At 38.4% G+C, this 26,177-nt stretch overlaps 1 protein-coding gene across 4 annotated transcripts in view; it reads left to right on the top strand.

The window, feature by feature from the left end:
• Positions 1-2,762: 2,762 nt before the first annotated feature.
• Positions 2,763-26,177, top strand: part of SLC10A7 (solute carrier family 10 member 7) — a 248,175-nt gene continuing 224,760 nt past the window's right edge. For 2 of the 4 annotated variants that reach the window (XM_079154172.1, XM_079154171.1), the window contains exons 1-4: positions 2,763-3,966; positions 10,272-10,354; positions 17,281-17,417; positions 23,243-23,318. In XM_079154172.1, coding sequence (XP_079010298.1) covers positions 3,867-3,966; positions 10,272-10,354; positions 17,281-17,417; positions 23,243-23,318 — 396 coding nt within the window. In that variant the 5' untranslated portion in view covers positions 2,763-3,866. Of the gene's footprint in view, positions 3,967-10,271; positions 10,355-17,280; positions 17,418-23,242; positions 23,404-23,435; positions 24,204-26,177 lie in introns of those variants that run through there. The other 2 variants (XR_013766248.1, XM_079154170.1) reach the window with 2 other exon arrangements.

The raw sequence follows: 26,177 nt of genomic DNA, 5'->3' as shown, positions 1-26,177 counted from the left end.
CAGTTCTTATACAAATTGCTTTTTTCCAGCTCCATGACTTAGTCGTTTCTTCCTGGATTATTTGTCCAGACTGCTTCTATAATAATCTCTTTGATAAAATTGGGCATGCTACTTGCTAGTTCAAGATCCTTTAGTTAAAATATTTTAGCATTTGATAAAAACCAAATCCTTTACCACAACCTGGGACCTTTCTCATGATCTCAGCCTGGTAGGCACCCACCTTTGTGACATGACTCTTCCTCTACTGACTAGTCAACCACGCTCCTCCCTGCCCAAACCTTCTCCCACCTTGCATCCTTCAAACCTCAGGGATGCCTTTCCCAATCTAGAGTGTTCTCCACATCTTGCTCTTTTCCTTCCACAGATTGATTGCGTTTTGTTTTCTTTACTGGATTATAAACTCTACAAGGACAGGTTTTGTGCAGCGCCCGACATGTGCCTGGGGTACAGTGGCAGCACACTCAAAGTTTCTTCAATAAACACATATATTTGCTATGGTTTAAATATGCTCTCCCCCACCCCAAGTCCATGTGCTGGAAACAGTTCCCAAACCCATATGCAAATGTTATTTGGAGGGAGGGCCATTGGGAGGAAACTAAGATTAAGATAAAGGCATGAAGGTGGGGACCTATGATGACAGGAGTTGCTTTATAGGAGGAGGAAGAGAAACTCAGCTTGTTCAGTCTTGCCATGTCATTTTATGATGGAGAGTGAGCAGCCTCTCCCCAGATGCCAGTCACACTTTTGGGACTTCCTAGCTCCAGGACCATAAGCCAAATAAAAAATTCTTTATAAATTATCTAGTTCATTGTTGCTATAGCAAAACAAAATTTATTGAGTTAGTAATTTATTTTGTGTTTTTTAGAGGGGTGTGCTTTTGCATATCCATTTTGACTGGGATGATGTCAGAAGTGGCAGGTGTTAAAAAAAGAAAAAAAAAACGAGGTGAAGAGGCAGAGGAAAGAAAATTACAGAAAAAGGTGAGAGAGAAGAGTGACAGAGTCATTGAAGACAGGAATGTAACAAAGAGAAGGCAGGAAAGAGTCTTGTACTGGGTTTAATGTTGGGCACACCAAAGAGAAACTTATATCAGATTCCTGGAACTTGTGACCATTACTATACTAGTTCCCTGGGGCTGCTGTCACAAAGTACTGCAACCTGCGTAGCTTAAGACATTTATTTTCTCACAATTTAGGAGGACATAAGTCTGAAATGAAGGTGTTGCCAGTTACCTTCTGGAAGCACCGAGGGAAAATCTGTCCCATGCCTCTCTCACCCTGGTGGTGATCTGCAATCCTTGACATTCCGTGGTCTGCAGGTACACCTCTGCTTCCATCTTTACATGGTGTTCCCTTCTGTGCGTCTCTCTTCACACCACATTCTTAAAAGGACATCAGTCATTGAATTTACGCCTTGCCTTAATCCGGTATGCCTGCATCTTAACTAATTAAATCTGCAAAAACTTGATTTCCAACTAAATTGGAAATTCTGAGATTTGAGAAGCACATGAAATAGGATACCATTCAACAAAGCAGCTACCTAATTTGGGAAAAGGATATACATGGATGTAATTAAGTAAAGGATTTTGAGAGCTGTCTCTGGATTAGGCAAGTAGGTTCTAAATCCAATGACAAGTGTCTTTATAAAACACACATGAAAGTGGGGTAACATGAAGATGGATGAAGAGACTGGAATAATATAATCACTAGACAGACACACAGAGGAGAATGTCATGCAGGGCACAGGCAGAGAATGAAGCACCAAAGCCATAAACCAGGGTAGCCAAGGAATGCAGTCACCCAAACCAGAAGAGGCAGTGTCTGCAGAGGGTGTGTGGCCTTGACAATACCTTGAGTTTTGGACTTCTGTCTCCCAGAACTGTGAGAAAACAAATTTCTATAGTTTTGAAGGCATACTTTTTGAGTATTTGTTCCTGAAGCCACAACATTCACAATGCAGTGCTTTCTTCCTGCAAGTACTGTTAAAACCAAGACAGAAACATGTTTCTGAGATAGATTTTACTCTAAATAGATCAGTCTCAGCAAATAAGAATTTGTGAAGAGCCACAAAGTGAATCCAGCTAAATTCTTGTAATGATCTTTAAATACAAAAATATCCTTTCAATGACCAGATACAACTCTTACCCTAACAAGTTACCATAAGAAAATAATTTGTGTCATACACTAGATTTCATATGTCTCCACTCTCCTTGTGACTGACTGCCTTATAATTAACATCTGATTTTATCACACTTCATGTGCTTCTCTCCTTTCAGGGTAAATTGTTTAATATCATCTGTGTCTCCCTGTTCTTTTTATCTTGAGACTAACTTTTCATCACGCTGTCTGATGTATAATTTACATGACAAGGGGTGCTGTAACCTACAGCACACAGTTGTGCTGTGTGATAGCACAACTGCTTAAGGCAGCTTAGTTTTGGGGGAGCAAGTCATGTCATCAAGATAAAGCTAAATTAAACAGAGAAAATTACATGATGAGTCTTTTTCAAGCTTTGCATGAATTCGGAATTGAAAGTCTGGCATCACCAAACAATCTTAAGTTCCATAGTCAATCATTCAAGTGCCAGATGCCAGGCGAATCCAAAATGTCACAGTATTTTATGTCTTTATTTGGATGCATAATGGAGAGGAGTTGATGCTCCTGCAGTGTGTGCGGGTGAGGAGTCCCTTCATGAGGCCATCAATGTCACCGGTCACTTAGAAAACACTTGAAGGAACTGAGGGGCGGACCTCAGGGCCACACCCCTCAGTTCCTCACTACTTTTGCTCTGGAGTCCCTGATGCCCTCCGCAGAGCCGTGCTGCTGCTTAGATGGTCGGTTCCAGGGGTTAAGCGACGCCCGCCCTTCGGCGCCCTCAGCACTGCCCAGACCCGGAGACAGGTGCTGGCCGCGGCTGGGAGCGGAGGCGGGTCAGGCGCCCACCCTCAGGGTCAGGCGGCCGACCGGCGAGGTCCCGCCTGCCTTGCTCCGGCAGCGGCGGCTGCTGGAAGGAAGGGGTCCTGCGAACCTGGGCGTCTGCCAGCAGCGCGATTTTGAAGCCACCCACGCAGTCCGCACCCAGGAGCCGCTTTCCCGCGCAGACAGCCGAGCACGTCTGGGTCCCGCACTTCCAGTCCGGAACCCAGAGAGCTAGAGCGGCCGCCCCACCCCCGCGCGACGTCAACGCCGGCGTCGGGGAGGCGCCGTAATGTCTCGAAGAAGCGCGCACAAAGAAGCCTGCGCCCAGCCAGCGCCGCTCCGACCAGAAATCCCAGTCCAAACCTTGCACGCCGAACCTTCCACTGGCTCACGGCAGGGAAGAGGCGAGGTTCTTTGTGTGTGCCCGCCCTAGGGACGCAGGCATCTGTGCCTCAAAGTTAATGGCAGCAAGACCCTCGATGAGGCTGGGTGGCTGTGGCGCCTAAAGACAATTCCAGGTGCTTGTCATTCCCGAGCTTTGGCGGGTCTGGGCGGCCGCGGGTCTGTTAATTCCAGCCGGTGGCCAGCCTCCCTTCCCCATCGCTTGCTATTGTCAGTCTGGGCCAAGTCTCAGCTGCAGCTCCTCTGTGCTTGGGAGCCTGCGGCCGGAACGGCTATGGGCGCGTGTGCGCGCCTATTAGGAGGCGCGTGGTAGTGATGGCGGCGCTCAGTGAGACTTTCCTGTCACTGGATACTACTACTCCCAGCCCTCCTCCTAGCCACCGGAGCAACCCTCTGGTCTTTAGTTTACAAGTGGCAATTTGACTTGCTCTGCTGCATGTCTGGAGGGATCGAGGAAAGTGTGGAGACGCTCCGGGGATTAAGGGATCGCAGCTTGAAAAGAAAAAAAGCCAAACAGATAAACAAAACCCACCCACCCTAACAAACATGAGGCTGCTAGAGAGAATGAGGAAAGAATGGTTCATGATCGGGATAGTGCTGGCGATCGCCGGAGCCAAGCTGAAGCCGTCCGTAGGCGTGAACGGGGGTAAGTCCACCTCTGCCGGCCGCGCGGCGGGTCCCACTTCGGAACTGGCCGGGGAAGGAGGGGCGAGCCGCATTCGCAAGTGCCTCTCTGGAGCGGCGACCCGCCCGGCGTGTCCCTGGGCGCTCTGCTCGGGGTCCGGTTTACCAACCCTACAGGGGACTTGTCGTTAGGAGTGAGGCAAAGGCATTTGAGTGCGGGTTGCCTTTTCTTCGAGCAATCAATGACTCTGCTCACTGTCTAAGAGTGAGGTTACAGAGAGTGAAACTTAACTCCTCCTGCCTTCAAAGTAGCATCCTATCCCTAGGGACTCCGGGCTGCCGAGAGTTCCTTATCTATCTTGAAGTGGACCTCATTCTCTAGTCTATTTCTGACTCCTCCCCCAGCGCACATTAGGGGAAAAAAGCGGGGCGGGGGGAGAGGAAAAGGGACACCCTGCCCCCAGCTCAGATTTTTGTAGCCCACGTGTTGGAGAGTGATGATTTGCTGCAGTTGCTGCCACTCCAGAAACTCCCAAGCCGACTGACACGTTGCACTCTTTCATTACAGGACACTACTTCCGTGTGCTGCTGGGATTCAGTAGCTACACTAGCAGTCTAACAGATGCAGACTGTGTTAGACTATATGTAATGTGTATTTTGGCAAGGAAACGCAGATGGGCTAAAAACCTACTTAAGTCTGTATAGTGGAAGCTTTGTAATGTGGCCTGTGGACACTGGTGGGAACCCTGGAAATATCATTAGCCTTTTAGAACCTTCTCCTTCCACCTTTAGACAACCTTGTCCTACTTTCCATCAACATTAATTGAATTTCTTCAGTTCATTTATTTTTTTAAAAAATCATTTATTTATTTATTTATTTATTTATTTTTAGTTGTCAATGGATCTTTTTATTTTATTTATTTACATGTGGTGCTGACTTTGGAACCCAGGGCCTCACACATGCCAGGCAAGCCCTTTACCACTGAGCCACAACCCCAGCCCCTAGTTCATTTATTTTTGACCTTGTCAATCTCCAAGTTTATTTGTAGGTTTAATATCTAAATCATACAACAAAGGCAAACAAGGACAGAAGAGAACACACAATCTTTTTGTAGTGTTCATGAGGCTATTTGAAATTGTTTGTACCTTTTTGTTAGAACATGGTGGAAGTGAATGAAATGACCTCTTTGGAATTAGTGATTCCTTCTCCCTGTGACTCCTGATTGCTCCATTTAGAAGTTGCTTTTGAAATTGTTTTGTGCTTTTTATTTTTTTACAGTGCTGGTGATTGAACTCAGGCCCTTGTACATGCTGGGCAGGTGAGCTACATCCTCAGCTCTGGAATCACTTTAAGTGGAATGAATTAAACAATGATTTTGGAGAAGAAATCTTTTCCAGTTATTAAATTTTTTTTTTTTTTCTGTCCAGACTTAGTGCAAAAAATGAAAGTACATAACTGTGAGAATAAGCTTGTGGTTTCTCCCTCTGAAGATAAGGGTTTCTTCTTTGACACAGCCTCTTGGTAAGCTTTTGGGAAACTCTTCTGAAGGATGGTATTTCAGGTTCTGTCAAAGGAAGACCCTCCTGTCCCTGGAACTGACAGTAAGATTTAGAGCATGTTTGTAGCGATCTGCAACATACACTTCACTAGTTAGAACTTGTGGCGTTAGATCTGTTTGCTCAGTTTTGAAATGAAATCACTGGTGACGTATGATCTTTAAGTTTAAATCTGTGGGGGCTAGGTTTGCAAAATATTTTACCTTATGTTCCTTGAATGCTGTGCCAGCAGGAAGGTTGTTGAATGGTGAATCAATTCCCTCCAGCTTCCCTGCAGTGTCAAATATGAGCTAGATTCCATAATCATGTTTCTTCCCTTGGCCTCTGCTTATTGAAGTTTTGGTACATTATTGAATCCTAGAAATATTGTTTCCCATTTCCACTCCTCTTTATGGTGTTAATGTAGGGTGATTCATTTCTTTGCTTAATTATAAGAGACTAGAAGTAGAATATTAAGAGCTGGAAGGAACATACGAAGTATTTTAAGCCAGCGTGTGACTTGCTTTCTTTACTTTTTTGTTAAAGTACTGGAGATTAAACCAGGACTTCGCACATGCCAAACTAGTGCTCTGTCACTGAGCTACATCCCTAGTCCCTGCACTATTTTTAAGTCTAAGACTTTTAAAGTATTGCACATATGTATGTTCGAATCTCCCTTAAAAAAAGTCTTTACTGACATCTGGTGAGTTATTGTGATAGGAAATTTATAGATTTAGTAATCCTATAATTAGACAAGTGAAATAACTTTCCAGTGTGAATAAGTATAGTAGATCCTAGCTTATATAACAAAATTCTTAGTTCTCTGCTCTTTTTACTTCTAGTTCTTTCTCTTTTTTTGGGGGGGGCGGTATTGGGGACTGAACACAAGGGTGTTTTGCTACTAAGCTTCATCCCCAGCCCTTTTTATTTTTTATTTTAAAATAAGGTCTCACAAACTTGCTGAGGGTCTCACTAAGTTTCCCAGACTGGCCTTGAACTTGGGATCTTCCTGCTCCCTAGTTGCTGGGGTTAGAGGCATGTACCACTGGGCCTGGCTTAGATTTCATTTTTAGATATATAGAAGGTTGAAAAGAAGATATAAATATGTAGATTCAGAGGTATCGAATCTGTTCTAATTGGACCCAGGGAAGCCCTGAGCTATTCTTGCACACTTTAGAGTTTATGGCTATTCAACACTGTGCTAATCATTCTTGGGAAGAGAAAGGTTTACTTCTTTGGAAGTACAGAGGAAAGTTTGTCCTTTCTATGTGTGTATTAAATCATTGTTGTTAATAAGGCATTAATCCTAAAAGGAGGCTGCTTCGTTTTTTCATTAAAGAAAAAACAAGAGCTGAGCATGGTGGCACATGCCCCTAATCCCAGTGGTTTGGGAGGCTGACGCAGGAGGATCATGAATTCTAAGCCAGCCTCGGCAATTTAAGGAGGCCCTAAGCAATTTAGCGAGACTGTCTCAAAATAAAAAATAAAGAAAGGGGCTGGGAATATGGCTCAGTGGTTAAGTGCCCCTGGGTGCAATCTGTAGTACTAAAACAAAAACAAAAGCCAAAAAACTAGAAACATGCTACAACCTAAATTTATTGCCACAAATATCTTAGAATATTTTAGAGTATATTTGAAAGTGTAATTTACTTTGATAATGAGTGACTTTTTTGAAATGGTAATAGTTCCTTGCTTTCTTAAGTATTCCAAAACATTTTCTCTTTCTTCCTATTAGAAATTGCCTTATTTTTCAGTGGACAAATTTTCTTTTGATTGTGCTACCCCATTCCATTTTTGTTGATGAACATTTTTTGAATTTTGTTTAAAAGAAAAGTAAAAACATATTTCCAGTGTAGCCATTTAAGATCTAAATCTAGTTATTTTTGGTGACTTGGAACACATAATTATTAACATATAATTATTAACTCAAGGAAGGGCCAGATAACATTTTTGTGTGTTAGTTTCAACTCTGTCCTCCTCAAATATTTGCCAAATTTTTCTTTCTGTTCTAGGTGACTTCTAGTTTTGCATTCCCAGCTTGGATTATCTGGTAGTCTCTTGGTTGAGTATGTCTCAGAAGGGACTTATCTAAAGTCAAAATTAATTCCTCTTTCTCTCTTACAGGTATATTATAAGTAGCCCTGGAATAGCTTCACCATGTTCTTTTGTGGATCAGAGTTATTTAGATGTGCATCTATTATAAAAAGACAATATACCTAGTCTTTAGGATTTAAAATATTGAAAGTGCAGAATTATTTCACTGAATTATGCCAATTAGGCAATAGTTTTGTGAATTTATATGCATGTATGTAGAGCATGAGAAGAATTAGCTTTTTAAAAATTGAAATTATGTGGGCTAGAGGTATAACTTAGTGGTGGAGTGCTTGCCTCACATGAATGAGACCCTGGGTTTGATCCTCAACTCTGTCAAAACAACACCAAGAAGTAAAATTATTGGTCAATGAAAGTGGATGCCTGAGCTACTACTCCAAAGAGACAAGCAATTCAAGTAAACACCTCCTGCTGGCTGTGCAGATGGTCTTGGTCTCCTAGCTCTCCCCTGCAGCCACATTGCTAAATCCAACCCCTCCTGTATAGAAATTCTGGAGGCACCACTGTGAACAGAACCACAATTAACAAGAATAAGATCTCAAAAAAAGCAGGGCAGAGGAGGAAAATAAAGATGACATGAGTTTCAAAAAGCAAGGTATTTAAAATTCCTAGGAGCCATCTTCTTCCAAAATAAGCCAGATTCCTCGGCTTTAAAATTTGCTTTTAAATCATCCTCTTCAGCTGTTGAAGAAATAGTATGTCTGAGTTGCTGAGACAGATTTACAATTGTTAAAAAAAGTACTTCCTTAGAAAAGTTGATGAAAAGCCTTTATTGTCCCCAAACATCATGCTTTTTTTTTTTTTTTTTTACTTGTATTCATCCTTTGACTCCCTCTTCTCAGATCTCAGCAAAATGGTTTATATTAATGCCAGGTATATAAAATAATGTATTGCAATACTTAAGTAGATCTTTGTTTCTTTTATTCATTGTTGTTCTACCAATGCCTAAGACACAGTTGTTGCTCAATAAATATTTTTTGAATGAGTGAATGATGATTTTTTTTTTCTGAGCTTGGTCTTCTGTCCATTTATTGAGCAGTATCTGTGGATATGGTGGAAGATTTTAGAGTATGGAGGAGCCACGATACTGTCTTGTTTTGCTTTAAGGAAAACAAACTAGGCAGCAAACTACGTAAGCAACAAATTCCCACATACCAGGTGGCTTAAAACATCAGACATGTGCTCTCTCACAATTCAGGGAGCCAGAAGTCCAAAATCAAGGCATTCTCCAGACTCTGGGGAAGTAGCCTTCTTGCTGCTTCTTGCTTACCCAGGTTGCAGCTGTCCTTGGCTTCCCTGCCTTGTGGGTGTTAATAGCTTCAGACTCTGCCTCTGTCTCTGCTTGGCCATATTACCCATGTGTGCCTGGATCCAGTTTTCCCTATTATTAGAATGTCAGTCATTGATTTGTGTGTGTGTGTGTGGCGGGGTGGGGGTGGGGGAAGAGTATCAGTCATTGGATTTGTAACAATCCCAATCTAAGAAGACCTCATGTAAATTTGATTATATTTGCAAAGATTCTATTTCTTAATAAGGTCACATTCACAAACCCTGGGTGGACATGACTTTTGGGGAGATACTACTCAATCCAGTACAGAGGGCTTTACAGAATGTCAAATATGAGATGTTCTTGAATTTTAAGATCTTGCTATGTATGGCATATATCAGGGTTTCTCAACAGGGGTATTAATGACATTTTGAAAGTGACATTTTGTTGGAGGGGCTGTTTTACACCTCCCAGAACGTGTAGCAGGTTTCCTGATCTCTTCCCATCAGATGCCAGTAGCCTACCCTGCCCCCCCTGAAATATGACAACCAGTTTCTAACCATTGGCAGATATCTGTGGGGATAGAATTACCACTGCTGGAAAACTTATACACAGGTATAATATGGCATTTTCTCAGAATTGCTTCTTTTAAAAGAGAATTGTTCTTTGCTTAGCACATTAGGTCTTTAAGTTGATTGTGTACATGTCAACAAATGACATTTAACAAATGACTCCTCCTGTTGTTCTCATAGCATTATTTTAATTCTAGTGATGTCTAGTGATGTCTGTGCAGCTCCAGAGAAGATTTCCTGGAGGGCCAGGCCAGGCCTCTCTGGTTCACGTCCGTGTCTCCACGGCCTGACACAATAAGGATCATAATCCTAGCAGCATATGGTCAAGTGTTCTGGGTGCAGTATTGCTCACATGGGAAGTACTTGGTACATTTTGGTAAAATGAACACTCTGGGGCAGAACTGAAGGCATGTATGGATACATGCTTTTATTCCTACCAACCAAAAGAAATAAAATGACATTTGCTAAATTAGAGAAGGTAGTGAACATCTTTCACTGATTCTCCTTGAGTTCGGGGTCTTTTGATTGTTGCAGCAGTAGTAATGCCGTGGTACACTTAGGACCTGTATTGAAGGCTGATGCTTTTTTACTTTCCTGTGAGCTTTCTTATTTTCTAGTCTGAGGATAATGTGCTGGACCAGACAGCCCTGATCCTTACCTTCTGGAAAATCTCTGGGGCTAGGCTGCATCACAACAAATGAATAACTGCTGGGACACTAAGATAACTAGGAGAGGTGCTAATATTTGAAGTAGCATTCACTCTTCTCCAATAGAATGTTCTTTCATGCCAAGTTTTCTACTGAAAATTCTTTTCTGACAGTAGCTCATTTCTCGTTTTAGGACCATTGAAGCCAGAAATAACTGTATCCTACATTGCTGTTGCAACAATATTCTTTAACAGTGGACTGTCATTGAAAACAGAGGTACTGTCACCTATGGGGCATGTGAAAAAAGGGTAGAAAATTTAATTTGTACTTAGGTTTTGAAATTGCAGGTTACTTTTGTAAAGCCATTTACAGGTATAGTCTGAAGGTTTCACTGTGACAGAAGATAACTTGGACTATGGCAGAGGACTGTGTTTTGATTCTACATATTATAGGAGCTTCATAGTTAAACAGCATGGACTCTGCGGATGGAGTCAGATGAGTATGTTTTGTCAACTTAGTAAGATTCTGCCTCAGAATTAAAAAATAAGTATATAAGTAAAAAGGGCTGGGGATGTAGCTAGCTCAGCGGTAAAGCACCCCTGGGTTCATCCTCTGTACTGCAAAGAAAAAAAAGAAACAACATATTGCATTATATTGAATATTAAGCTAAATAACAATAATTTAATTTTCTAATTTCACAACTACTTGCTTTTAAATAACCAAATTTTAGCCTCATTTTAAAAATTAAATGCTTATTCAACAAAGCTAATTGAACAAAAACATTCACACAAATTTACATTCTGGAATACCAAACAGGAGACAAATTATTCAGAGATGAGTAAGAAAGTTTTATCCTTTTTTGTCATCTGTGTGGTCAGGTTGCAAAGGACAGGCCTTTCTCTTTGTCGTTTCCTGAACCACTGCTTCCTGCTGCTTCAGGAATCGGATTCTCTTTTTCGGAATCTTTAGTGGACAGCCTGAAGGGACCTCTAGTTCCTTTTTACTACTTGGGAGTTGGGCATACACAAATTGGATTCCCTCCTGCACACTTATTTTCAGTTTTCCTTGATAAGTGTGGCAAAGAATTATCAGTAAAGGTGGAGGAACCAGGGGCCACATGCCTAGGGGCTCCAGAAACCACCACTTTTCTGTAGGTGCCTGGACACAGTGTGCTTTAGTTGGCGCCATGTTCATAGGAGAGGAGATGAGAAAAACACTGACTTCCAGCTAAGGGTGTTTTATTGGACAGGGGCCTCATGAACACCCTTTGAATGAAGAAAGTGGTATGAACAATGTCCTAGTGAAGAAGTGCAATCAAGAAAACAGAAAGTAAGAGTTCAATCAGATAACATATCTCTAATTTGGAAAAAATTAAGATATCCAGTAACACCGAGAATTAATAAATATATTTTTCTTTAAAAAAATTCTAAGCTAATACATAAACACATAAAAATTATAAGAATTTTTACATCCTCAAACTGGGTGAAAGTGACCCCCGTGCCTCCTTGTGCTTGGGCACATTCATGCTATTGGGGGTTAGTTTGGTTTCCATAACTTTTGGGGATCATCTTTTGTTCCCAGGACTCATGCTGTTTAAGTACTTCCTTCATCATAATTTTTAACTAATTTTTATTTTTTTTAAAAAAGCATAGTTTCCATAGCATATCTATTAAAAATTAATAGTTAAAATAAATATTGGTATTTTCCACAGCAAGTCACAATCTGTTATGCTTATTGGTAATGTTATTTATTGGTCCAGGCTTCACCCAACATGGGATTCTCTTGAAAGTAAAGAAAAAGAGACATTTTTACACCTGAGAGAGGAATGAGTAAGATTTATGATTCTTTTTTGATATATGAGAAAAAAAAAAGAGGAGAAAATATCCATTTGTTCTTGAACAAATCACATAAAGTTATTCTAACATGCTTATTCTTATACAGTTGGGGAACATCTTACTATAAAAATGATTCTTTTTTGAAATGTCTTGAAAAGTTAAAATTTTGGTGTGATGTCTTACCCTTATTTTCTTTATTTTTCTTTAATTTTAAGTCTGTTTGAATGTAGATTAAATTTAGTTATCTCTTCCTTAGATCAATCTAATAGTATGGAAAAAACATGATTTCCTAAGTTTGTACATTCTGTGTCTTATCGATTTGGTAGAAATCTGTTTATTGGGGTATTCTTTTTGGTATAGGATTAGTGTGTAGTGTTTACAACTGGTAAATTGTGTCTCAAGAGTTCTAAATATTCTCACTAATAACTTGCTGTTCTGAAAATAAATGACATGGGATAGGACTTCCTAAATATGTCAAACTCCAGTTTTTATAAATACCGTTGGTATGAAAGAACCGTTATTACAGGGAATAGACCTTTTTTTTTTTTTTTTTTTTTGGATCAGCACCCCAGTTCAATATTGGTTCAAAAATGTGAGGCACAGTGATACCGGGAGATAGTTGCTACTGCTGTGGCTCTGGACTGATCTGACTTGGAGGTCTTCCTGCTGGCCTTGGCTAATGCTTCTTGTGAAGCAGCTGCTTTACCCAAGTCCTCTGTCAGGACCTTGCTCTAACTACGTCCCCTGGTGGCTGCTTAATGGCTACAGCTGTTACTTAGGCCATGGGAAATCTGGCAAGAGTCTTGATGTCTCTCACTCCTTAGCTTCTTACATCATGCTCTTCTGTAAAGCAGCCAACTTTGCGGGATGCAAGAGTTGAAGAAGGAAGAATGTCACAGCTATCAGCATCTCTCTGAGGACCAGCTACTCTGAGCACCTAGGAAACCTTCAGAGTCATCCAGCCAATTTGGATCTAATGATGAAATGCCTTGATCTGTGCTTTATCGTGGTATCTAAGTAGCCATCAAAGGCATTTCCTCCATCACAGACCCTTTTCAAGCCAACACAACATTAAGTAATTTTCAAAAGCCATTTAATGTGGTGGATTGCATCAGTGTTTAAAATTAGACTCTCTCTATTTTCCTGGGCAACCAAACAGTTATAAATTAGGAGGTAGCATCTTATTATTTTCTAGTTAATAATCCTAAATTAATTTCAATAGTGATAATGATTTGTATATCCTTGTAGGTCCTAGAATAGTGTATTTTTGCACACAGGAGGCACCCAGTAAATTATTGATTTGAGGTTATTTGGAAGCACTTATTTTGGTCCCACTCAGGTTTGATTTATATTGAACATTGCATGTCTGTTTTTCACATATTGATTTAGTGATATATATTCTAAAGTTTGTTTTACCAATTTATTAAAATTATAAAGGATACCATACTAATATAATGCTACATCTTCAGTTTTATGACTCCGATTTCTAATTTTTGAAATACCTGTTGAAATGGTTTCTGAAATTTTGTTTTATTGAAGTAAGGTCACATTTTAAATTTATTTCATATTTAGCTAACTTCAAACCTACAGTTTCAGAGAATACATCACAAAAGGTTGGGGAAGGGCCAATTCCTTTAAACAAATACCTTTTAAATGTGTGTGGCTCTGAGGAACTGTGCTTGGTGCTGGGGACAGAAACAAAGAAGAGCAGGGGGCTCAGGGCCTGAAAAAGGGTCCAGAGGAGGGCAGAATAAATTTTCTTTATTTTTCTAAACCAATTATGAATTTTTAATCCCTTTAGCTGAAAAATAAATATAGCAAATTCTAAACTTTATGCTCATGCTGCTTGTTTCAAGCCCAGAGCTATGAGGCTGACTCTTGGATAGGGAATCAAATAAAGGTCAAATAAGGGCTAGACGGAAAATTGGTATGTAATGAAAGTATTTCTACGTCCCAGTCAGAGCCCTGGTTTTAAGCAGTTCTTGATGCTGTCAGTGAGCCTCTGGTATAATCAGTACGTTATGTGGAATATCTCCTTAAGTTTATTTTAATGGAATTTGACCTGTATTACATGTGAATAAGCAAAATGTCATGCAGAGTCTCCTGTTTAATTATTCATGATGACATTTATTTGAATATATGGTCCTAAATTCTACATGGGTATGTATGGAATGATACTATTTTGGGTTTTATAGGGTTTACTTATTTTTTCTTTTCCATTGTTTCCTTTTTTTACCTTTATGATTGTATGAAGAAGATACAGAAAATATTTGGCACTGGGTTTTTGAGAGAGTCTTAAAAATCTTTCTTAAAAACACTTCCTGTCTATTACTTTCCTGTTCTTCACAAGCCCCTGGTGGCCCAACATGGTAGACCATTGTGACTCATTTTGCTGAGTTCTTTACTGTTCCATTATTCTTTTACATATGCAGTTGCTTCCAGTTTTTTTTTTGTTGTTGTTGTTAGGTTCGTTAGTATTTCCTAACTATAATTTTATAACTTTTTTCTGATTTAAAAAGTGATATTTACTTAGTATAAAATGATGAGAAGGGATTAAAAAAAAAATGCTGTTAATATCATGTGTTTTAGTCCCTTTTGCCCTAAACATGCCTTATATGTAGGATATTTTTAAAATAAAGTTTTCATTTTTAAGCATAAAATTGTATATATGTGGTATATATCTGTGTACATACTTGGAGGCATATAAGTAAACATACACATATGACTTTACCTTATTTTTTCCATGTAACACTGTAAAATAATTTTCATATTTAATTTTTCTTCATTTATGTATTGTATTTTAAAATAAAATAACATTTTGTTCACTTTAAGAAGGATATGATTTATTCATGTAGTTCATAATCAAAAGGTACAAGACTATATAGGATGAGAAGTCTTCCTTTTACCTTTTCACCACATATCTGGTTCTTTTCTCTGGGGACAACCAATTTTTACAGTTTCTATGTACCTTTCCAGATATATTCTATGCAGAGATATTCTATATACATTTGTATCCCACCCCCACACAAGTTGTATTATTTATATTGTTTGGTACCTTTCCTTATTTTATTTAAAAAACGTATCTTGTAGATTGTTTCATATCAACACATCAAGAACACTGTTTCTTTTCATATGACAAGTAGTGTTCTATTGTGTGGATACACTGTGAGATATTTTACATTTTACTTTTCTTCTATTGATGGACACTTTGGTATTTTTACAAGGTTTTGCCATTACAGATGTGTTGTAAAGGTTAGCCTAAATATATGCCATTTCCCACATTGGGAACATATGTAAAGAATCAATTCCTGGAGGTGGAATTTCTAGCTCAAATAATATACAGATTTTAAGTTGTGATAGTCTAAGTAACTAGAATGATACCATGTGCTTAGCAAGTATTTCATGAATGAAGGAGTGAGTTGCCATATTGTTCTCCATAGGCTGTGCCAATTTACACTCCTGTTGGTGGAGTAGGGATAAGATCTCATACTCCCACATCCTCATCAACAGTTTTAATAGCTCATAACACTCTAGTTATACTTGAACTATTTAATTTTTCTCCCATTTTTGGACTTAAGTTTTTAGATTTTAGTCTAAAAGATAGTGCTATGATGATCAATTCTGTGCATGGATATTCATAACTGCTTTTTATATTTGTGAAACAAGTGCCTAGACATGATGTTTTGGCATTTAAGAATGTGAATTGTATTATGATTCTTTATATATATTCCCAAATTACTTTCTAGAATAGAATTACTTTCTTTATATATATTCCCAAATTCTTCCCATCAGAAGTAGATGCAAAAGCCTCAGTTATTGCATTCTAGCTAATCATTTTGCTATGTTTCTTTTTCTAAACAAAAAAGGAATATTTAGTTGATATTTATAAAGTACCTTTGAGCATATGAAAATGAGATTTGGTTTCAAGACTGTTTCGAATTCTGTGAATTTCTGGTGTTCAAGCTTTTTTATTTGTTTGTTTGGGGGTACAACTTTAAGAATTCTGATTCTGTAAGGCTGGCTAATTTCTTTCAGGCCTAATCCAAGGATGTAATATGGCAGCTAGTAGGTCTGGTGTTTCCCAGTGATCCGCTTTTATACCCAGATTGGTAGAAATTCCTTACAAGTCTTCAGAGATGACTTACAATCAAATAGGAGCTACCATATGTCTCCACATGGGAAGACAGCGGGAGCTGATGAGACAGATCCAGAACATGGTGCTCAGTGAAAGAGTCTGCACTGACCTACTGTCTGTTATATGGATAAACTTTGGCTAATGTCTGAGTTGAGGATCTCTTGAACATCTTACTTGAACTAGGCATAATCAGTGAATGTCTGACATCTTTGAATATGTTTTCATGGTTACTTGTTTTCAAGGTCTAGGCTTTTTCTATTACTTTCTAAATTTGTCTTATTTTAATTGAATAATCACATAACAAATTCAAATGCAAATGTTTGTAGGTTTATATATATTTGAACCCTGGAGATTAACTAATTATTCATTTTTAGCTATGAGACTCATAACATGTGGCTGGTTATGTTTATTGTACATTTTATTCCCTCTTGCATAGGGTGCCAAAAATGGGCTTGATACTGATTTTCACTGTGTAGTAACTCAACCTCAGTTTCCTCATCAGCAAAATAGGGATAATATTTTATCCCTATTTACGTAAAACGTAGGGGTTACGTTTTAACCCCTACGTAATGGGGTTGCTGTGAGGATTAAATGAGATAACATGTAAAGTCACACGCTCAGATCATGGCATATGGTTATTATTTAATAAATGTTAAAGAACACAGTGACTATACTCTGCAGGGAGTCATTTTAAATTGTAGACTATCATTAAGGAAAATGTGTAAGAAATTATTATTTGTAGATTCAGTAACGTCTTGACAAATTGAGGCCTTATAAATTTGGTATAATGAATAGAGATTAATTAATTAAAGTGTGATAGGTCTTATAAATTTGATGTAATGAATAGAGGTTAATTATTATACTTAAGTAAAATGTGATAAGTCCCACTGAGATTTTTTGGATTCATTTTTTTAATGTAGATAAGTATGTTTATTTGTTTATGGTGTAAGTCTTTAGTGGTGTTGTTAGCTTATACTACCTGGTCCAGAGTTTTACACATCTGAATTGTTAGACCATATTGTGCATTTGAAAGAAATTTTATATAAAAGTATTTTGTAACCATCATGAGTACCTTTTTTCTCTCAGTCTGTCTCTTATACATATGCCCATGGATAAAAATTTTAAGTATGAAACAATTCAGAATTAAAAACAAATTCATGTGATGTTATTTTAGTCACAGTCTTCTTCAGAAATAGTTTTCTTACCTTTATTTTGTATCCTTCATTTTCCAGGAGCTGACCAGTGCTTTGGTACATATAAAACTGCATCTTTTTATTCAGATCTTCACACTTGCATTCTTCCCAGCGACAATATGGCTCTTCCTTCAGCTTTTATCAATCACATCCATCAATGAATGGCTCTTAAAAGGGTATGTTTAAATCTTTTGAAGGGTGTACTTTTAATGGGTCATGTGCTCTCTTATAAGGAAATAAAAAACACTTAACATCATTGTCCTTTAAAACAATAATATTTCCTCAAAGAATTGCTTAACAGCATCTTAAAATACATTCCCATGCTTAATCTTAAGGTCTGAGGATAAGCCTGGTGCGGTGGTCCACACCTGTAGTCTCAGTGGCTCAGGAGGCTGAGGCAGGAGGATTGCAAGTTCAAGACCAGCCTCAGCAACTTGGTGAGACTGTAAGCAACCTACTGAGACCCTGTCTCAAAATAAAAAATAAAAAGGACTGGGGATGTGACTCCCCAGTAGTTAAGTACCCTGGGTTCAATCCCTGGTACCAAAAAAACAAAAACAAAAACAAAAAACCTGAAAGGTACTAGGATAAATGCTGTTTTGTGAATTTTAAAGAGGAAAAAAATTGAAGGAACTAGAGCTCATAAGATGTATGTGCACATGTGTATTGTTGTAGGCTGTCCACTGAATGCTTTAACTTTGCATTCTGTATCTTAACAAATGTATATAGATAATGATGGTGTGTAGTATTTTCTTTTTTCAAAATGTACAAGAAAGAAAAGATATATGTATGTATTTGTGGGACAAATATTTACTTTTTCTGTTCTGTTTTGTGTTCTGTTTTGTTTGATACAATAGTTGAATTAACAGTAGATTTTATTAGAATCTTTCATTAAAAAGACATTTGATGAAAATAACTTAAAAAATTAAAAATTATTAAAATGATTTAAAACTAACCCATTATAGCATCATAGTATGACAGCTAAAACACTGAACTTAGAGCCCAAAAATTGGTTTCTGATCTTATCCCTAACTTGCCTTTGAGCAGTTATTTAATAGTTTTGAACCTCAATTTCTCTGTCTATAGAATATAATCATACTTTTACTTTTTATTTAATAATAATGTGGGTGATAGTAATTGAGATCTCTTATTTATGCAGATCACCTCTTTACTCCTACTATGTGCCAGGAGTTATAGGTAATCATGAGAAACAGCAGTGAGCAAAACTGGCAGTATGCCCGTTCATCTTGCATGTTGGGGAGACTGGGGATATGACTGTCCCTAAACAAGTAAATAGATGAACAAGTTAAAGATAACAAGTGAGAAAAGAGTGACTGTGATATGGTTGAAAGCCGTTAGACAGGCAGCCTGGTGATTAATTTGAATTGCACAATTCTTAGGACAGAATGTTCTAGACAAGGGAAGCAGAATGTGCAGGGCTCTAAGGCAGTAATAAGCCTGGTGTGTTGTAGGGCCATAAAGCAACCACAACATCCAGATCTTGGTGAGGTGGAGGAAGGATAATATGGTGTGGAGGTGGGAAGGTCGCAGGAGCTGGGTATGCAGAGCCTTGTAAATAAATACTCAATAAAGCATTCTGATTTTATGGCACATACTACCGGAAGCTATTGCAGGGAGTGAAATGAGGGAGAAATGTGGTCTGATTTATATTTGCAACTGAATCTTCTGGCTGCTTTGTGGGGAGTAGGTAGTAGAGGCGGCTGAGAGAAAGCAAGGAGATGAGCTTGGAGACCAGAGAGGTGAGCAGTCGTGCAGTGGAGAGATGAGTGCGCACAGGGTAGATTTTAGCAGAGCTCTCAGATCCCGGGAGTGGAGAGGATGTAGAGTGAGGACTTCTAGGTTTTGGGTATGAGCCACTGAGTAATTGGCAGCGCCATTCACTTAACGGGAGAAACGGGTTAGGAGCAGAGGGAAAATGAAGAGTGCCATTTTGGCCAGATTGAGTACTGAGAGAATGAGCATTAAATTTCATCCCAAAGCATATGATCCCACATGAATAAAATGGCATCATTTTAGAGCAACATGGTATGTGCATCAAGAACCAGTTGTTGCTGGGCATAGTGGTGCATGCCTGTCATCTCAGCAGCTGGGGAGACTGAGGCAGGAGGATTGTGTGTTCAAAGCCAGCCTCAGCAAAAGTGAGGCACTAAGCAACTCAGTGAGACCCTGTCTCTAAATGAAATACAAAACAGGGCTGGGGATGTGGCTCAGTGGTTGAATGCCCCTAGTTCAATCCCCGGTACTCCCCCACCGTCCCCCCAAAAAAGAACCAATTGTAGTCGTGGGGTGTGGTGGTGCAGGCCTGTAATCCCAGTGGCTTGGGAGGCTGAGATTGGAGGATCACGAGTTCAAAGCCACCTCAACAACTAAGCAAGGCCCTAAGCAACTCACTGAGACCCTGTCTCTAAATAAAATACCAAAAAAAAAGGGGGGTGGTGTGGGATGTGGACTAGTAGTTGAGCACCCTTGGATTCAATCCCCAGTATCATAATTCCATACCACACACACACATACACAGAACCAGTTGTTACTGAGTATCTGCCATGGGTAGACCTCTCAAAGAATAGGAAGATATTAACTCAGTTTCCTTGTCTTCAGGGAACTTCCAATCTAGTTGGATATGGAGGATAATGTACATGGTTATTTATTATAATAAAGATGGGGTCACCTATGTTTTGTCAAATGAATGGTAAAATCAGCTAAAGGATAAATGGTTCAGCAAGGGTTGTATATGCTTTAAAGTAGAAGGTTAAAAAATGGGACATTAGTAAAAGTCAAAGATAAAAATATTTCTTTTGGGCCAGGTCAGCAAAGGTCTGCACTACTGGGCTGAGGAGTTTGTGTTTGAAGCTACAGATGAGGGGGAGCTCTTAAAAGTGCTAAAATGAAAGTACATAGTGCTAAAAGGTGGTCATTCAGGAAGATTGGTCTGATAGCACTGTACCATGTTTATTATTAGAAAAGTGCCTTACCATCTAGTATGCCAAATAAAGCAAGCATATAGTTCTCACCTCGGGAATTAGGCTTAAAAAAAGCACATCCTTGGTCGAACTCAGAGAAAGCTCTCTCCCCGCTCACTTCTTCCTGCTTTTCCCTGCCCCGTTGGAGAGTACACACTTCATATTTTAACTTGAGGGAGTTGCAGACTCCTACCTCAGGCTCCTGTTGAGAAAAGGTATTCTGAACACACTGTCCTCACTGTGAATGGTAAAGGGACAGTGTGGAGGTAGAGACCATTCCGCACATTTGAAAGTTTCTAGAATCCAGTAAAAAGCATCTTAACAGGAATGGTGACAACAGTCATGGAGAAGAATGGAAATTAGGATGTGGTGACTGGTTCATTTACAAGGAGAAAGTGGAGTCACCTATAACTCCAGAATTTCAAATTGGATCATTAGGTGAAAACTGGTTCCTGTGGTAAATTCAAAGGAAAATATTGATTTTTTTTAAGAAAATATATAAATTTGTTCTGGAGATCTATTGTACAGCCAGGGACTATAGTTAATAGTAATGTATTATGTAATGCCAATTTTTTAGGAGAGATCTTAAGTGTTCTCAGTGCATAACACACACAAAGATAACTTGGTGAGGTGATAGATAAGTTAATTAGCTTGATCATGGAACTCATTTCACAATGTAGACATATGTCAAAACATTGTACTTGTAAATATATTCAGTTTTTATTTATCAATTTATGCCTCCATAAAACCAAAAGAGAGGAAATATGTAAATTCAACGTTAGACACATTTAGTTTGAGGGAGCAATCTGGCTATAAATTTGGTGGTAGTAGTTAGGGTTAGCAATGTAAATTTAAAAATATTTCTATGGACTAAAAATAAGATTGAAAAGACAGGCAGAAAGCTAGCAAAAAAAAAATAAATAAAAGGAATAGTTTAAAAGGAGGTAAATGGGAATGATGACGTAAGCTGGTGAAAAGAAGATAAGAAGATACGAGTGCCTTAAGAAGCTAGAATGTAAGTAGAGGAAATGGAGAAAGGATGTTTGGTTTGGAGATTTGGAGATCACAGGATACTTTCAGATCACTACTTCTAGACTAGTAGAAGGGGAAGAAATCCAATTCCAGAGACATTAAGAGAAAATGTGTTGTGGGCTCATGGAGGTAGAGTATTCTTCAAAGATCAGCAGTGAGTTGCAGTAAGAACTGTAGGATTGTATCTTGAGGGGGCAACATTACTAATTTTATTGTTAGTTATCTACATTTGTGTATTTAATCTTCTTCAAGACAGGAATAATATGCATCCTTTTTTGATACTCTTATGTAGTCATTCTATTCATATATTCAATATATAGTCCAATATACAATTCAGGGATTTTTCTTTTTTAAGATAGGGAGAATTCTGCTTCTTTGTATGTTAAAGGGGACGGACCCGAAGAGAGAAAAGATTGACAAAGCTAGAAAGATTGAAAATAAGCAACAGGACCCACCTAGTATTGCTGGCAGGGGAGATAGAAGGCGGAAGGAGTCCTAGATAAGTAACCTTTGACCCTGGATGCCATAATAAAAGTTCTTAACTCTAGAGAGGAGGCTTTGGGACTTTGGGCAAGTTATGGAGTTTCTCTCTTTAGTTTTCATTAAAGTGAGGATTATACTTGAGATGAGTAGGTGAGAGAGAGTGTGTAAAGTGTCTAGAATAGGATCTAATACAAATGGTAAAGGCTCAGCATTAGTAATGATGCTGGTGGAACCTAAGGAATGTGCAGAGACTGGGAGTTCATAATAGAATGGACTACTTTAGCCTCACTTAGGAAACAGACCTAAGAGAAGACCAAGCTGGGTGTGATAGCATGTACGTGTAACCCTAGCTACTCAGGAGACTGAGGCGGGAGGGTTGCTTGAGTCCAGAAGTTCAAGATCAGCCTGGGTAACCTAGCAAGACCTCACTTTTAAATATAAAAACAGTGGGAGAAAACAAAACAAAATATATTGAATCTAATGAGTTGGAAATCCCATAAGTTGAGCTTTCTTATGTTTTAATCAAAATGAACTAAAACTTTTTGTTGTTGTTGTTTTCTCTTATTTTAGAGCTAGCATAAATTCATAAATTTACAGCATAAAGTTTAGATAATATATTCTTGCAAGAATCAATAAAAGTCATCTATAAGCAGATTCATTCAAAACCTGTTTATGTCAAATGCTCATATCTACTGTGTCCAGTATGAATTTCCCCTTATTCAGGGTAGCTCCTCGCTCCTCCTATACCTTTTTCCCAGAAAGGTATATTCTATATGAATTCTGAGTAAATTTTTTATTTTTGGTACTTAGATTTACTACTCATGGTTTCATTTGCTTGTTGTGCAATTTATTTTGTATCTTTAAGAGATTAGACTTGTTTTCAGGATCTTAGAATATAAACATAATTTAAGAAAAACCACATTTAGAATAGACATGAGAATTCACTGCAGTCTAAATTAACACATATGATTATGTCATTCCTATTTCTATAATGACACTACAACATGAAAATGTCTTTTATAAGATGAAAATTTGAGAATTGCTGTTTCATAGAAAGAAATTGAAAATGTAAGTTGTGTTTTATTAAATATTTTTCAACTTCAGATGTACTTTAGAGCTTTATTTTTACTAAAAGGCTTTCTACAAAAAGTATAAGGAACATTTTTACTTTACCTGAAAATAACCTGAGCTTATTTATGTTTCAATGACTGTACTCACTGTAACTTGGCTGTGTTTTGAATTGCACAATCACAGCTTAAATAACTACGAAACTGAAATCACCCTACCCTGTAGAATGTAATGAGAGCTCAGAGGCTGTGCGTTTACTGCATCTTCTAAGTAATGTTGCTTCATATAAAATTGTCTAAACTCACCAGGGAATATGCATCAATAAACACTCTCCTATTTTTATTTGCTCAGCTCTGCTATTTTAGAATGAATACAGTGAAAGCTATTATAATTGGGGGAAAAAACTATTTACAATTGGATTTTCTTTTATTTTTCAGTTTGCAGACAGTAGGTTGCATGCCTCCCCCTGTGTCTTCTGCAGTGATTTTAACCAAGGCAGTTGGTGGAAATGAGGTGAGTCCTGGGGGCTAACCTGATTTAAACATAAGTGCGTGCTGTGCTTCTATTTTGTTCAAAACTGTGTTTTGAACATAAAGCAGTCATGTTACAGAAAACTCATAACCATAGCAGCTTAAGAAAGAAGTGGTGTATTCAGATTAAGATGATGCTGAAATTGGTGATGTTGAGTGGAATCCAGGATTTGAGATAGACTAGTAAGATGGTTGAAACAGAGATGGCAATTTTTCTACTTCAGTGGGAAATTAGGAGACCAAGGACAGAGAAGGAACTTTCCACACAAGACTCACAAACTGAGGACACCCACTATGGCCATTTCTTAGTTCCTATAAAATTTATAATAAATTGGTGGGAAAAGGCTCAATTTGTTTAATGGCAAGTGAAGACAACATAAAAAGGAGAAATCAAGTTGGGTTTCTAAGATGAGTTTAAAGAAATTATCCAACTGCTGGGGGACCGTGGCAGAAGATTCATGTTTGTTTATTGGGGTAGCAATTGTTCATTTCAGAAGTGATTGGTGATTCTTCCTTGTTGAAAACCCCTATAACTTTATATTGAGGGATATTTCTTTGTGATGGGTTATTCCTCCTCTTCCACCTATATTCTCTCATTTAGAAAAGAATGCTCCAAGGGCTGAACACAGTGGAGCATGTTTGTAATCCCAGCGGCTCCGGAAGCTGTGGTAGGAAGATTGCAAGTTCAAGGCCAGCCTCAGCAACTTAGCAAGGCCCTGAGTTACTTAGCCAGACCCTGTATTAAAATAGAAAATAAAAAGAATTAGGGATGTAGTTCAGTGATAAAGTACCTCTGTATTCAGTCCCCAGTACAAAACAACAACAACAAAAACCAAAAAGAATGCTCTCAGGGAAGATATAATGGGTTCCTTCTTTTTTTTTTTTTTTTTTTTTTTTATTAAAAATCATAAATTTACATAGGGCAATGTTGCTTGATTCATTCTGTTATTTTTTTCCCCTTCCCCCCACCCCCCCACCCCTCTTTTCCCTCTATACAGTCCTTCCTTCTTCCATTCTTACCACCCTCCTTATCCCTAACCCTAAACCTAACCCTAACCCTAACGCTAACCCCTCCTACCCCCCCTTATATGTCCTCATCCGCTTATCAGCAAGATCTTTCGTCCTTTAGTTTTTTGAGATTGGCTTATCTCACTTAGCATGATATCCTCCAATTTCATCCATTTGCCTGCAAATGCCATAATTTTATCATTCTTCATGGCGGAGTAATATTCCATTGTATATATATGCCACAGTTTCTTTATCCATTCATCAACTGAAGGGCATCTAGGTTGGTTCCACAATCTGGCTATGGTGAATTGAGCAGCTATGAACATTGATGTGGCTATATCTCTGTAGTATGCTGATTTTAAGTCGTTTGGGTATAGGCCAAGGAGTGGGATAGCTGGGTCAAATGGTGGTTCCATTCCAAGCTTTCTGAGGAATCTCCATACTGCTTTCCAGAGTGGCTGCACTAATTTGCAACCCCACCAGCAATGTATGAGTGTACCTTTTTCCCCACATCCTCACCAACACCTATTGTTGCTTGTGTTCTTGATAATCGCCATTCTAATTGGGGTGAGATGAAATCTTAGGGTAGTTTTGATTTGCATTTTTCTTATTACTAGAGATGTTGAACATTTTTTCATATATCTGTTGATTGCTTGTACATCTTCTTCTGTGAAGTGTCTGTTCATTTCCTTAGCCCATTTGTTGATTGGATTATTTGTATTCTTGGTGTGGAGTTTTTTTGAGTTCTTTATAGATTCTGGAAATTAATGCTCTATCTGAAGTATGAGTGGCAAAGATATTCTCCCACTCTGTAGGCTCTCTCTTCACATTACTGATAGTTTCCTTTGCTGAGAGAAAGCTTTTTAGTTTGAATCTATCCCAGTTATTGATTCTTGCTTTTATTTCTTGTGCTATGGGAGTCCTGTTAAGGAAGTCTGATCCTAAACCAACAAGTTGAAGGTTTGGACCTACTTTTTCTTCTGTAAGATGCAGGGTCTCTGGTCTGATTCTGAGGTCCTTGATCCATTTTGAGTTGATTTTTGTGCAGGGTGAGAGATAGGGATTTAATTTCATTCTGTTGCATATGGTTTTCCAGTTTTCCCAGCACCATTTGTTGAAGAGGCTATCTTCTCTCCATTGCATATTTTTGGCACCTTTGTCTAGTATGAGAAAATTGTATTTATTTGGGTTTGTGTCCATGTCCTCTATTCTGTACCATTGATCTACCTGTATTGTATTTTGGTACCAATACCATGCCATTTTTGTTACTATTGCTTTGTAATAGAGTTGAAGATCTGTTATTGTGATACCCCCTGCTTCGCTCTTTCTACTGAGGATTGCTTTAGCTATTCTGGGTTTCTTATTCTTCCAGATGAATTTCATAATTGTTTGCTCTATTTCTGTAAGGTACATCATTGGGATTTTAATTGGAATTGCATTGAATCTGTATAGTACTTTTGGTAGTATGGCCATTTTGACAATATTAATTCTTCCTATCCAAGAACATGGGAGATCTTTCCATCTTCTAAGGTTTTCTTTAATTTCTTTCTTTAGTGTTCTGTAGTTCTCATTGTAGAGGTCTTTCACCTCTTTTGTGAGATTGATTCCCAAGTATTTTTTTTTTTTTTTGATGCTATTGTGAATGGGGTGGTTTTCCTAATTTCTCTTTCTGAAGATTCATCACTTATGTATAAAAATGCATTGGATTTATGGGCATTGATCTTGTAACCTGCTACTTTACTGAATTCACTAATGAGTTCTAAGAGTTTTCTGGTGGAATTTCCAGGTTCCTCTAAATATATAATCATGTCATCAGCGAACAGGGATAGTTTGA

The sequence above is a fragment of the Sciurus vulgaris genome (genome assembly GCF_902686455.1).
Source record: "Sciurus vulgaris genome assembly, chromosome: 9".
Lineage (NCBI taxonomy): Eukaryota > Metazoa > Chordata > Mammalia > Rodentia > Sciuridae > Sciurus > Sciurus vulgaris.
The sequence above is the reverse complement of the archived record's forward strand: the minus strand, read 5'-3'. Positions and strand labels throughout refer to the sequence as shown.